Below are 13,838 nucleotides of genomic sequence, written 5' to 3'. Positions count from 1 at the left end.
GGCACGGTATCTGGTGATGGAGGAGGACGCCCTGTCCATCCTCGTGAAGACCATGCGGGAGCAGCTGCAGGAGCTGATGGGCGGCAACGGGGCGCTGCACCCGGACCGCACCGACTCGGTGCAGCTCCGCCGTGCGCTGCACACCTTCGGCGACCTCAAGTACGCGTGCTGTCGGTGCTCCCGCTCACTCCTGCTCGATGTCCCAAACACTCCCTATGTTGCCCCCCCCCGTGTTGCTGGTTTGCCGTCTTTCCTTCCTGCTCGCTTAGCCCCTCACCTGTCAACTTGGTTTGCTTTGCCGCTTGCTCTCCATCTTCCGTCTCTCCCACTCACTAACTTGCTCTGCTGCTTGCTTTGCTGTTGTATTGCTTTATTTCTCCAATCCAGTGCTTGCTCTTAACTACTTGAAAGACAAAGATCACCCGTATAGCCTGAACCAACTGTTGGGGCAAATGCTGTTAGCGAGCACATATGAAGGCCGACACGGCACAGGAGGGGAGCGGATGGCCAGCACCACGCCCGCCCGTCTTTGTCTCGCCAGTGGCGATGTTTACACACCGCATCAGGTATTCATTTGAGGCCTAGTCGACCTAGGGGAGGCTCAGGTACCGGTTGAGATATCCGTCACCGGTGTTGGCCATGTGTAGGAATCGAACTCGGATTGTGCGCTAACCGCTAAACTACCGCTCCCCACTTTTAGCGACTTTACTCGCTATCCCACTCTGACTCACTTAAATGCTGTCTTCATCCCTCAATCTGTCTCCCAATTGCTCACCCACGTGCTCTCCTGCTTGCTCTCCCACTGAACCTCTTCCTAGCTCTCCTGCTCTCTCGCTCTTTATCCCCACTCTTTCTAAGAGCCAAGAGGAACAATGTGGACGATGGGTCAATCGCGATCTGAGATTTATTCAACTTGCATCCTTCTGATAGAGTCCTGACATCTCTAATCCCAGGGCGATCCCTGGACGGATACCCACAGTTCCCTCTGATCTCTCAAGTCCTCCCTACCCCCCCACCCATCCTCCCCACCCCCCGCTCCTTTTCAACCAGGTTTATCCTGATCGCTCGGCCTAGCGAATGGAGCGATGCCCTGAGGATCAAATTCCTTGCCGGCTTTCAAGAGTTCATGACCTTCCTGCAAGTCCTGCAGGTGCGAGGGAGTGCGGTGCTCGGAGAGACCTCATCTGCAGTGGGGACCAATGCTCTGCGTGATGATTCCTCTTTAATTTATTCATCTTCTTTAATTAAGTATTTCCTCTTCTTTAACTCTGCGTTCCGCAGCTACAGCGTTCGTCCTCGTGCGTTTTGTATCCATGGAATATTTGTTTTGTTTTTTCTCCCAATTTTCCCGTTAAGTATTATTTCTCTCAGTTCCTGCGGGCTAATTATATTATTTTTCGGTGTCTGATGGTGTACTCAGAGGTTAAATCTGTTGTCAGGGGTGGGGAACCTTGTTTCTGCCAAGGGCCATTTGTATATTTATAACATCATTCGCGGGCCATACAAAATTATCAACTTAAAAATTAGCCTGTTTTAATGGGAAGGCTGGAACTGCTTCTCTTTGGCGAGGCGTGTGATGTTAGCTGGTATTGATGATGTTGCTACTCGCAACTGATTTTCCAGGTTTGCTCCTAGATTCATTGAATTTCGAGTCCCGCCTGCGGTTGCCTTTGGCAGGGCCAGACCAAATGATTTCGCGGGCCTCATATGGCCCGCGGGCCGGACGTTTCCCACCCCTGGTCTAGACCCTTGATTGACAGACCAGTCTGATATTAATAACAATAATGATAGTTTTAAATTACCCCACGATTAAAAATGCCAGATGTGTTCTGTGCATACACACGACTGCAAACACAGTCGTTTAATGTTTAGTCGAGACAGTAATATTTTGCCAGACCGGTCCTTGATGGGGGGTGTGCACATATAATTTGTGAAACAATAAATAAAAATGCAACACAAGTTTGAAGTTTCAGTCGTGAGAAAATGATTTAATGTTCTCATCGAGTTGGCGACTAAACTGATATGACATGCAGCAAATGACGAGCGAACTTTGGGAGAGCATTTATTTATTTTATTCCTACTTGTTGACATATTTTTAAGGGTTCGCTCTTGGCGGGACCCAGTATATCCAAAGGCGCGTGGTAGTTTTATTGTTGGGGTTGCGTCTTCCTGTGACGGTTCACTCTGGACTGAACCCGGGCAACGAACTGCTTCAGGGCATCGAGGCGGTGACGCGGCAGCTGAGTCAGCACGTGGAGATGGACCCCGAATGGGACGTGGCCTACAGCCTGGAGCTCGCCGTCACGCATGCCATCACCATGATGCAGGGCTGGTGCGCGTCCAACGTGAGCAACGCGTGCGCACGCACACACACGCGCAAGCTGCCAAGCCGGCGTTTAAAGGCGGCCTATGTTGCGTTGAGACTCGGTGTACTGCTTCCTCTGCGCGCCCTACCGTTTTTGTTATCGCAGATTAAATTTCGCTCTCGAGGATCAAGGTGTGTTTCACCGCGATACGGAATCCGTCCGTGTGCACGACCCTCCTCGTTGTTGTTTCCTGCCGGCCGTGCAGGCGGCAGTGCTGGTGGAGTCGTACGCGCTGTGCGTGCGCGCGCTGCAGTCGTCCGGCGCGGTGCCCCACAACGCCGCCGCCACACCCGTCAGGCTGGCGCTGTGCGGCCACTCCCTGCTCTCCATGCCCTATCTGGTCTCTCGCCAGCCTGTGAGCACCCACCTGCCCATGACTCGCTTCCTCGCAGGTGAGAGCCCCCTTAGCGGACGTCGTCGTCGTCATCATCGTTTCAGTGTCTCTTGTTCACACGAGCAATCTTGAAGCCCTTTTCCACTGACGCATCGAACCCATGTACCTCGCATAACACTCCCTCGCTCACTCACTCGATCATGCACTCTCTGGCTTGCTCACCCTCACTCGTTCGGTCACTCGTTTCCTTTTGCCATTGGCAAATCCAAGCCGTGCCCGCTTGAGGCCCTCATGGTACCTGTGGATTTCCACTGGCTGACTCTCGTGCCAAGCCGGAACCAAGCAGTGAATCGTTGGCAGCGCCGAGATATCTGGATCTTGCTCGGGGCCAAGCAGGGCCAGGGGTAGCACTGACGAAGCGTTCATTGCACCACGTGACGTCGGTCGTTTGAAGTCGGAACGCAACGTCGCTGCGTTGCCTACACGCGTCTCAACTCACCACCATGCTTGTACCACATCAGCCCATCAAGGGTGATGATGGGATTGTGCAAATCGCATATAAATCTACCAACAACCTCACTTCGCAAGCGTGTTTGTGAACTGAGATGCATGTGATGAGTTTTCCTGTATCTGTTGTACACGCAGGCCTCTATGCGATGGTGAGCCACACTGGGGTCATGTCTTCTTACCCAGAGATGAATCTGCTGGTAAATATCACCACCGATAGCACGACAACAACACCACCACCACCACCACCACGAACAGCACCAATATCGCTAACTTAACACCAATGCCACAAACGCAACACCAACAACAACCGCCATTCGCCACTAAGTGGCGATGACGTCAAAACGGCGCATATGCCAGACTCGGTGCACTTTGAGGCCACGTGAAGTGCCGAAGTCCTGCTGGCAGGAGGCCATGGGTTAAAAAAATACTTGTTATGACTGGCAGATGTATAAACTCTCATCTCTATGCTTGTAAAACATTGTCCCCTTACAAGAACACCTTGTTGCTGGCTTTAAGCTTTCAGGCTGGCCTGTCTAATATCCATCCTGGGATTAATCAGCATGGATTGCATAAGGAGCTCAGAGATACTTTAAATTAAATATTTGGATGTCGTCCTTTGAGCGGGCTTTGCCATCAGGTGAGGATACAATGGCTGGTCAGAAAGTCCACATGTCTCGTGAGGCTCCACAGCGGAGGCTGGACAGGTGCAGCATGGGCTGGCGAAGAGATAGGCTGATGGGATACAGAAGGATTCGGTACTGAGTGGACTTGGCCTTGGTGAAGGGTGCTGCTGCATGTGACTGTGCCATTTGTGTCTGTGTGTGGGGAGCGGTAGTGTAGCTGTTAGCGCGCTCCGCAACGAACCCGGCAACCCGAGTTCGATTTCCGATCACGGCCAACATCAGTGACGATTATTTGAACCAGTCCTGGGCCTCTCTCCTAGATTGACGCAGCCTCAAATGAGTACCTGGTGCGGTGTGTAAACATCGCCAGTAGGGAGACAAAGTCGGCCGGGCTTGGTGCTGGCCACCCACCCCCTCGTTTGCCATGCTGGCCTTCATAGATACTCACGAACAGCACTTGCCCCAACAGTCTGTTAAGGCTACACGGGGGATCTTTGTCTCTGTGTACGGGGGGGTGGTATTGTGGTTATTGCATTGTGCTTTGAACCCGACGACCTGAGTTCGATTTCCACTCATAGCCAACATTGGTGACTAACATTTAAACTGGTCCTGGGCCTCTCCCCAAGGTTGGCTGAGCCTTAAATGAGCAGCTGGTGCGGTGTTTAAACATCAGGGCGTGGTGCTGGCCATCCACCCCCTCATGCACCGTGCCAGCTGTAATGGTCGCTTGCTTTATCAGCACTTGTCCCAACAGTCTTTTAAAAGGTTATATGGGGGATCTTTGTGTGCGTGCGTGCATTTGTGTATTTGCGCCTTTGTCTTTTGTGTGCGGCTGTGCTTCTCTGTGTGTGCGTGCGCACATGGGTCTGTGTTTGTGTGTTACAGGAAAGCGTGGAGCCACAGGACATGGCCGAATTGCCCCTCAGGTGCCTGGTGCTGTTGGCGCAGGTGAACGCCGGCATGTGGCGGCGTAACGGCTTCTCCCTCGCCAACCAGGTAGCCACAGCAACCCAGTAACAGCAACAACCAGGCAGGTAGCCATGGCAACAGGGTAACCATGGATACCATGTTATCTGGAACAGGGACTCTCTTTAAAAAGAGTATCAAGGTGGAATTTTGCTTTTATTGATAAATTAATAGTTGACTGTCAGAAAAGTTTGTCTGATGATAGAAACATAAATCGGCTTTAATTACTGAACACGAAAATTAATCTTTGTCCAAATCTTTTAAGCTGGTTAATTCCACGCGACTGTTGAAAGCTTAAATGCATTATCTCTGTCAGTCATTCTCTCTGTTTGTAACAGGTGGTCATGATGATTATTAAAAAGACGATCCGATGTAAATACAAAATTTTAGTGTAAAGTTGAGCTACGATTACGAACTTCCCAACAGGAAACCGCACTAATTGCTAATGTTAAAAACGTAACGATAAACAACAAGTGCTCATTAGATTAGCCTTTTTGGTCATGTCTATACATTATTATCACTAATAAAAAACTTCCAAAGAAAAACGCATTTTGAAAAACCTTGTAAAAACCCTGAATATGCATGAATGTTCTACCTTGTTAACATAAAGTACAAAGGTCAGGTAACCAATTCAATTAATTTCAACAGGTGTCTTGGTTTAATTTAGACACCATGTAGTTCCATATTCAGTTATTTTTGAATATGTGTGCTCCAAAATGCATATTTTATGCTTTTTTTATATGAATGGATATTTGCTCTAACGAGAGTATCATGTGGTGTGAGCTTGGATGAGTTTGTGTCGGATTGCCCGGTTGTGATGGCCGGTCGCTTTGCCCCCAGATGTACCACTACCACAGCGCCATGTGCCGCCAGGAGATGTTCGACAAGGATGTCCTCATGCTGCAGGTAGAGCACCCTTCATCTTGTTGTCCTTCCCCCGCACCTCAATTTACCGTGGTTGGCTATGTGCATTGCAAAATAAGTTCAACTTGCGTCCATACGTACGCACGACGTCATTGTCGCCATCGTTGTGGGCCCGTGTGCCGTGCTGCGACAAAGACACCTTCGACCAAGTCAACTGGAATGCGACCAATGTCGTCAGATCTCGCAGGCGAAGCAGACTTGAGCCTGGACAGTGTGTGGATGGGTCACCATTGTGCACACGAAAGGTTGTTGTCGGCTGTTGCAGGGGCTACGTTGTGAACAATAAAAGGCAATGTGGCAACATTTAATGTTGTTAACATGTATTCATTGCTCGGTAGCGATTGGTGATGTTCATTGATCAGTAGTGGTCGTTGTTAATAAATCAATAATGATGACAATGTCGGTTGAGCAGTGGTAGAATGACGGTGGCGCAGAGATCAGCAGTGTTTGGTGCCCATTGACGATGGTTGATCCGTGAGTGACGTTCATCGCTGTCTCAGATCGCCGCGTCTCGGATGGACCCGGATGAATTCCTCCTGCTCCTTCTGTGCCGCTTTGAGCTCATCAACGTCTTCAAGACAGCCACGCGGCACAGCGGACACCGTGCCGACACCACCAGCAAGGTGACGCGCCCTCGTGCTGTGTGCACGGTCCTCTTCGACCAGGGCTCCGCTTGCAACTGAGTATTTTCTAGGTAACTGGTAGACCTGGAGGTGACACGTGACTAGTAGCTACAGCCATATACTGGATGTGATTTGCCAGGTGTGGAAATAGTCCCTGCCTACTACCAAACGAAAACTCAGTAGGGTTGAGCTGTTGAGCACTGTGATGGAAGACTACCTGAGCATACCTGGTGTGTAGGCCCAGCAATGGATTCTTGCATCTTAATTTGCCTGAAACTTTGAGTGCTATCCCCACTTATGGATGGGGGTTTTTCCAGTTACTCCAGTTTCCTCCCACGTGAAAACCAAATGCTCAGTAAGAGAATTGGCCAAACATCCCAATGCAGGATCTTCCTGGGAAGAGCTTTGAGACTCGTGCTTTTCTGGGTAAAACACGTTCATTGCCGTACAACTCCTCTCAGTTGATTTGACAGTGGAGCCTTTATAGTTGTATCCTATGATATGTGTTTAGGACCAATGAACAATTACATGCTAACAATAATAGTAAACTGATTACACGCCTAATGGGATTCCTGGTACCAGGTGTCTTTTTAACCCATACCCGGTCCGAGACAACTGCAAGTTGCAAGGTGGGTGTCCCCGTTCACCGCTGAATCTGGAAACGTGCAAGCGGTTAGCGTTAATTTTATTTAGAGACGTGGCATAGCGCCGTTGTTTTTAAAGACATTGTCCTCACTGCAGCGAACTGTAGCCACACGACCGCACTCTATGATAGCTGGCGCCAAACTTTGCTACACTCCCTCCCGCATGGCCTTGTGGGAGCTTCGGTCCGTCTTCAGGTCGGAATGCGTACAGATAAAGTTTTTAAAAATTTTAGTCTTTATTCCGATTCTGTTTGGATGATGTACATACACGTGATGGGAAGAAACACCGACGATGTACATGCACGTCATCGGAATGGAAAAGGTTTAATCTGACGGATGACTGCACAGACACTGATTGTATTACACGTGCCCGCACAGCCACGTGTTTACACAGATTGATTTTTCCTACAGGACCAGCTGCAGCAGAACAGCTTCCTGCTCGAAGAACTTCTTCAGCTCATCATATGGATCTTGGGTGAGCACACGTACACAGAATCACACTTACACATACGGCTATGAGATCACCCTCATAGCCTTAATAGATTTTAGGGGCAAGTGCTGGTAGTGAGCACCTATGAAGGTAACCACGGCAGACAAGGGGGTGGGGGGGGCCAGTACCACGCCCAACTGCCTTTGTCTCCCAAGTGGCGATGTTTACACACTGCACCAGGTACTCATTTGAGGCTGAGCTGATCTATGAGAGGCCCAAGACAGGTTCAGATTATCGTCAGTGGTGTTGTCCGTGAGTGAGAATCGAACTTGGGTCGTTAGGTTTGTTGCGCAGCGCCCTAACTACTGCGCCACCGCTCCCCACAATGGGTTAACTGAATTCTGACATTCACACATTTAATCCCAGGCACGCACGCAAACACAGCTATACTAGCGGCGTTCACGGCACACAAAACGTACTATCCGTTTTGAGTCCTCGCGGCCGTTTGTGCCTCCACACCACCCCCTCCCGTGCGCGCCCCCATCCCAGCGGAGCGCTTTGTACCGGGCGTGAGCGCCGTGACGGCGCAGCAGGTGACGCGGCACGAGGTGGTGCACCAGCTCGCCATCAAGCCCATGACGCACAGCGAGCTGAGCAAGGCGCTGCCCGAGAACGTACGCGTCGCACGCACGCACGCGACACGTCTCGCCCGCCACATGCTGCAGCACAGCAACAACAACCGCCATTCACCACTAAGTGGCGTTGACTTCACCACGGCGCTTATGCCAGGCTATGTGCACTTTAAGACCACGTTATGTGTCGAACGCCCTCTGGTAGGAGGTCACGGGACAGACCCAGGTGCTATGGGTTGACTGACTGAGACGACTGGCAGATTCAGCGCAGCAGACGCACTGCCACACACACCAGCACGCACAAACACACAAAGCCACCTCCACCCCACGTCCTCTTAGCCTCATAGACTTGCCTGATCTCGTCAAGGAGCATGAATCATTACGTAAACTCCGCTCATCCTTGCAGTGGTGGCGTTTGGCTAAACGTTAAACAAAGACGGTCACTGCGTCTTGCGCTTTCAGGTGCGCTTCTGTGGCCGTCTTTAATGCTCTTCCTTCCGATATCAGGAAGCCACTGGAGCTATGCACTTTTAAATCATCTAGATTGTAAACTAATTTCTTTAGAACTGCTTCTTGTGTTTAGTTTGTTGTCCTTCCCCCACACCTCCGATTATCACGGTTGGCTACGTAAGGTGCGAAAGAAGTTCAACATTCATAATTACGCCTCTTTTCTCCTCGTCTCTCTGCCTCTAAGACTCGCTGTCCCATGTCTCGTTGTCTTCTTCTTCTTCGACAGGAAAACGACGAGACTGGCATGGAGGCCATCATCGACGACGTCGCTGTCTTCAGGTTGGTTTGGTTGCTGCCGTTAATCCACTCTTGAGAATTTTGCTCTCACCATCCCCTGGCTCGTGCCATCCACTCGATTCCGGGTCTTGTACGGTGGTCAACAGCCACGAGTTGACCATCGCCGTACACGATAGCATGCACTCTGTCTAAATAATATGTCAAATAAATGCAATGCCATTCCACGTTCACGCAGCATCGTGGTCAAAGGTATTATCTATTCTTGAGACGTAAACACAATAGTCTGAGACACGTCTGCAAATGGTTCTGAGGCACGAGCTCAGCTCATCGCTCCGTTTACGTGGCGGTACGTGAGGCCGCATGGCATGGGAAGCCCTTCATCCAGCAGCAGATAGACCATTGCTGCCGATCATTACTTAGTGAATGCCTTGAAGAGCAACATGAAACCAGTTCGTATCTCTCCGAATTGGCAACGGAAGACAGCCATTCGCTCTGAAAAAATTCAGCGCCAGGGGGCTGTGCGCAGCGGTTAATCACGGGCGCTGAGCGTACACTACACTAGTACACTCTTTATTTTACCAGGTAAGGCCCACTGAGCTGTTAAAGCTCTTTCTCAGACGCGACCTGGCCACAAAAGGTAGCTCAACGAAGAGGCTTATATTTCGATTTAAAGCTTTCGTGACTGCAGGGATTCATCTTCTTGGTTCTTTCGGTAAAGTCACGTAGAAGGGAAATGGTTCTTTCGGTAAAGTCACGTAAAGTCACGTGACTTTACCGAAAGAACCAAGAAGATGAATCCCTGCAGTCACGAAAGCTTTAAATCGAAATATAAGCCTCTTCGTTGAGCTATCTTTTGCCGTGGGGTTTACGAATACTATTATTTCCCTTCTACGTGACTTTACCGAAAGAACCAAGAAGAAGAGGCTTATGTAGAAATTGATAGCGGCCAAATACTCGAAATGCACGGCGATTCTAAAAGTAGAGGGAAAAACCGGAGGACCCGGACGTAAAATCCACGTGACCATGGGGGAGAACACGCAAACTCCAAATATACAGCAGGTTCAACGTCTTGGTTCTTTCGGTATAGTCACGTAGAAGGGAAATAATAAAATAATAAAAATAAAACATAAAATAAAATTCTCACGACGTTTCGGCCACAACACAAGCAGCCGTCCTCAGGTGTTTTATATTTGTTATTTTATTATTACCCTTCTACGTGACTATACCGAAAGAACCAAGAAGATGAATCCCTGCAGTCCCGAAAGCTTTAAATCGAAATATACAGCAGGTGTCGGGGTCAGGATCGAACCCACAACCTCCTGCATACCAGGCGATTGAGTTAACATTACGCCACCGTTGCGCCCCCCCCCCCGCCCACCCCCCCGCCCCCCCCCCCCGCCCACCTCTGTGCTGGGGGTGGTGGCGCCGCTGTCCGCAGGAAACCGGGCCTCACCGGCCGTGGGGTTTACGAGCTGCGGCCCGGGTGCACGGCCGAGTACAACCCCTTCTTCTACCACTACCGGCGATCGGAGCAGTCCAAGGTACGAACGCGCGTGTCGTACTGTGGCCACGGAGTTGATGATTATCGTCCTCCAGCGGTTTCATGAATCGTCACGACCTGAAAAAAAACTCCAAGCACACTGGGCAAAACATCGGCGGGTCATCATGAATATCATGCTTGTGCATGCAAGAAATTCTCACCGAGTCTCATGTGTGTCAATAAACCCAGATATTTTAATGTATATAGCTGGAATAAATTATGTTAAGTTAATATTTTACGATGTTTCATGAAAAAGCTTCTCTATTTAACAAGGCACAAAGGTGTGCATTGCATATACAAACGCTCTCAGCCTTGCGCCTTATGCAAATCACCAGTTTTGTCCTTATTACGGCCCATTACTAGGGTACACTCATCAGTGTTCCGATACTGGTTTCTGTTGGGGAATGTCTGTTGACGTGAAGTTGAACTGTTGAATCGGATTACAGCTCCGAGCAACTGCCAGTCACGGGATTGGCTCATTGCATCCCAGTGATGCAAGCAGCCGACCCGCTATCAGAATGAGAATATTTATACTGAAGGAATCCTATGAGCTATAAAGCTCTTGGTAGCTCATCGTATTACTCCAGTGTCTCAAGATTCTGATTCTGCTTCTGACAATTGGTTACCCAGTGGGATGGCTGTGCGAGTTAATATCCTGGTTTCGGGGGTGGACCATCGTCTCTCCGGGCTCGATAAAACGAGCACCACTTTGTGGGGAGTTCAGCAGTGGTTGTCCCGGGGAGAGAGAACATTCTGCGGTTTCAAACGTAACGTTATCATCGCCGATTAAGCACTTCCTTGGACAAAAACGCATGTCGGTAAGTGGCGCAGAATCCACGAAGATGCTTTGATTTCTCTTCCTTGTTGATGCTCTGAACGTCTACGTAACACTCCGTGCCAACGTGATTAGCGCGCACGGTCGAGTCTGTGTAGTTTTTGTGCATAAATATTATTGCCAGCAACGGCCGACTACTCGACCATAATATAAACCTGTCGACGATAATGATGATGATGAATGTGATTTTTAGGCAGAGGAGGCTCAGAAGAAGTTGAAGAAGCTGAAAGGAGAGGATGGCGGTAAGTGTTGAATCACCAGCTCGGAAAAATCGGTCAAATATACACACAAACAAACCAGCGCATCAATAGTATTCCGATTGTGCACTCAGTTTAAAGGGAATCAACAAAGGAATTTAATTCCTCGTGTGTGAATGCCATATTTACCAGGTATTTAGACTTGTGTTTGTGCGCAGCACTATGAACCCAGCAACCCGAGTTCGATTCCCACTCACAGCAAGCACCAGTGACGATTATCTGAACCAATCCTGGGTCCCCTCTAGGTCGACTCAGCCTCAAAAGAGTACCTGGTACGGTGTGTAAACATCGCCACTGGGTCACCCACACCCTCGTGTACCGTGCCGGCCTTCTTAGGTGCTCACGAACAGCACTTGCCCCAAAAGTATGTTAAGGCTATGTGGGTGATCTTTGTATTGTTTTGGGTGTGTAAACATCAGCGCATAAGACAAAGGTGGCCGGGTGTGGTGCCGGTCACAACACCTTCTGATACGGATGATCATTGTTGTTGCATGTGTGAATCCACATTATCTTAATGTGAATGCATGTGAAGTATTGGAAAATGACGGCAGGAAACTCCTTGACGGGAACACACTTCTTTTATTAAATCTTGACTTGTAACAATACAACGCGTGGCCTCTCTTCTTCACAATGCGGTCACCATACAACGGTACAACTCGTGACCTCTTCTCTCCGCCTTACGCTTCTCTTGACTCTCTTAGATTCTGTGCTGCTGGCTCTCTGTGCCTCGTGTAGACTCCGCGCCTCGGCTACACTCTTCTCTCGTCTCGTGTAGACTCTGCGCCTCTGCTACACTCTCCACTCGCCTCGTGTAGACTTTGCATCTCTCTCTGGCTACACCGTATGCATACTCGGCTCGTGTAGACCTTTCTCTCTCTCTGGCTACACCGTATGCATACTCGGCTCGTGTAGACCTTCCTCTCTCTCTGGCTACACACTATACATCACTCAGCTCGTGTAGACCGTTCTCTCTCTCTGGCTACACACTATACATTACTCAGCTCGTGTAGACCGTTCTCTCTCTCTGGCTACACACTTATACATTACTCAGCTCGTGTAGACCGTTCTCTCTCTCTGGCTACACACTTATACCTTACTCTCCTCTACTCTCCATTACTCTCCTCTCCGGGCTCTATCTCTGCACCTTCGTCTTCATTCTTAGATGGTTCCACTTCTGCCCCCTGCTCCTCTGTGCATCACCTTATATACCTCTTCTTCCCGGGAGACGGAGCGGATGCGGACCTCAACGTCGGCACCGCTCCTCAGTTACCCAATCCCCACGCGCTATCCCTACGATCCGGTTCCGCTCAGCGCGTGTTTCCACTCCCCGACCAATCACACCGCGCTGCTACCCGATCACTCCCTCTGGGCGCGTCACCGGCACACAGCCAATCAGCAGCACTACCCCCACCCGCGCACTGACGCCTGCTCCTCCCCGTCAGCGCGCGTCACCACACACACACCCGTACATACGCGCTGGCACACGACATATACACCCAGCGCGTATCACCACTACACATGCGTATAGTAATGTCTGTGTCTGCTTGTATCCATTGATGAGTTGTGGGCCTCCCTGAGGTCGACTGAAGTATCTGGTTTGATGGATAAACATCGCGACTGGAGAGACAAAGGCAGCTGGGCATGATGCTGGCCACCTTCATTGTTACTTGCGAAGAGCACTTGCCCCAACAATCTGTTAAAGCTATACGGGATGGGGGCCGGTTTTTCTTTCTGTGTGTGTGTGTGCATTCATACATGTCCTTGTTTTGTGTGCGCGTACGCGTGCCACAGCGCTGCCTCCGCCCGTGCCGCCCCCACTGTGCCCCATGTTTGAGGGGCTGCTGAGACTCCTGCACTGCGACACGTTCGTTTGCATGCTGGCGTGCGTGTTGCACTGGGCTGCCAAGCCCTCCGGACAGCCGTGCTCCGAAGCTGCCCTGCAGAGGGTACGCACGCACGCACCACTTGCTCGCCTGCCAAGCGCTGCGCTTGTGTTGGCCAGGTACGCTCGGAGAGCGCCAAGCTGGTGCACCGACACAATCACCGATGTATCGTCGACACATGGCGTGACGTGCCGTGCGGGGCCTCGTGTGCGCTTGTGTGTGGTGGGGAGCGGCGGTGGAGCGGTTAGTACGCTGTACTACGAACCCGGCGACCCGAGTTCGATTCCTGCTCATGGCCAACACCAGTGACGATTATCTGAACCGGTCCTGGGCCTCCCCTCGGTCGACTCAGCCTCAATTGAGTACCTGGTGCAGTGGCTAAACATCGGCACTCGCGAGACAAAGGCGGTCAGGCGTGGTGCTGGCCACCCACCCCTTCGTGTGCCGTGCCGGCCTTCATAGGTGGTGGTCGCTAACAAAACACTTGCTCCAACAGTCTCTTAAGGCTATACGGTGGGGGGGGG

At 50.6% G+C, this 13,838-nt stretch overlaps 1 protein-coding gene across 2 annotated transcripts in view; it reads left to right on the top strand.

The window, feature by feature from the left end:
• The window catches only part of LOC144728946 (E3 ubiquitin-protein ligase UBR2-like), a 51,357-nt gene that overhangs the window by 12,303 nt on the left and 25,216 nt on the right, over nucleotides 1-13,838 (top strand). For both annotated transcript variants that reach the window (XM_078608717.1, XM_078608718.1), the window contains exons 12-25: nucleotides 2-159; nucleotides 1,051-1,150; nucleotides 2,217-2,345; nucleotides 2,572-2,758; nucleotides 3,346-3,407; nucleotides 4,719-4,829; nucleotides 5,640-5,705; nucleotides 6,224-6,346; nucleotides 7,402-7,465; nucleotides 7,970-8,094; nucleotides 8,789-8,841; nucleotides 10,238-10,340; nucleotides 11,368-11,416; nucleotides 13,223-13,377. In XM_078608717.1, coding sequence (XP_078464843.1) covers nucleotides 2-159; nucleotides 1,051-1,150; nucleotides 2,217-2,345; nucleotides 2,572-2,758; nucleotides 3,346-3,407; nucleotides 4,719-4,829; nucleotides 5,640-5,705; nucleotides 6,224-6,346; nucleotides 7,402-7,465; nucleotides 7,970-8,094; nucleotides 8,789-8,841; nucleotides 10,238-10,340; nucleotides 11,368-11,416; nucleotides 13,223-13,377 — 1,485 coding nt within the window. The remainder of the gene's footprint in view (nucleotide 1; nucleotides 160-1,050; nucleotides 1,151-2,216; nucleotides 2,346-2,571; nucleotides 2,759-3,345; nucleotides 3,408-4,718; nucleotides 4,830-5,639; nucleotides 5,706-6,223; nucleotides 6,347-7,401; nucleotides 7,466-7,969; nucleotides 8,095-8,788; nucleotides 8,842-10,237; nucleotides 10,341-11,367; nucleotides 11,417-13,222; nucleotides 13,378-13,838) is intronic.

The sequence above is a fragment of the Lampetra planeri genome, chromosome 30 (assembly GCF_965212315.1).
Source record: "Lampetra planeri chromosome 30, kcLamPlan1.2.h2, whole genome shotgun sequence".
In the NCBI taxonomy this organism is placed as follows: Eukaryota; Metazoa; Chordata; class Hyperoartia; order Petromyzontiformes; family Petromyzontidae; genus Lampetra; species Lampetra planeri.
This window is presented reverse-complemented; position numbering and strand designations above follow the sequence as displayed.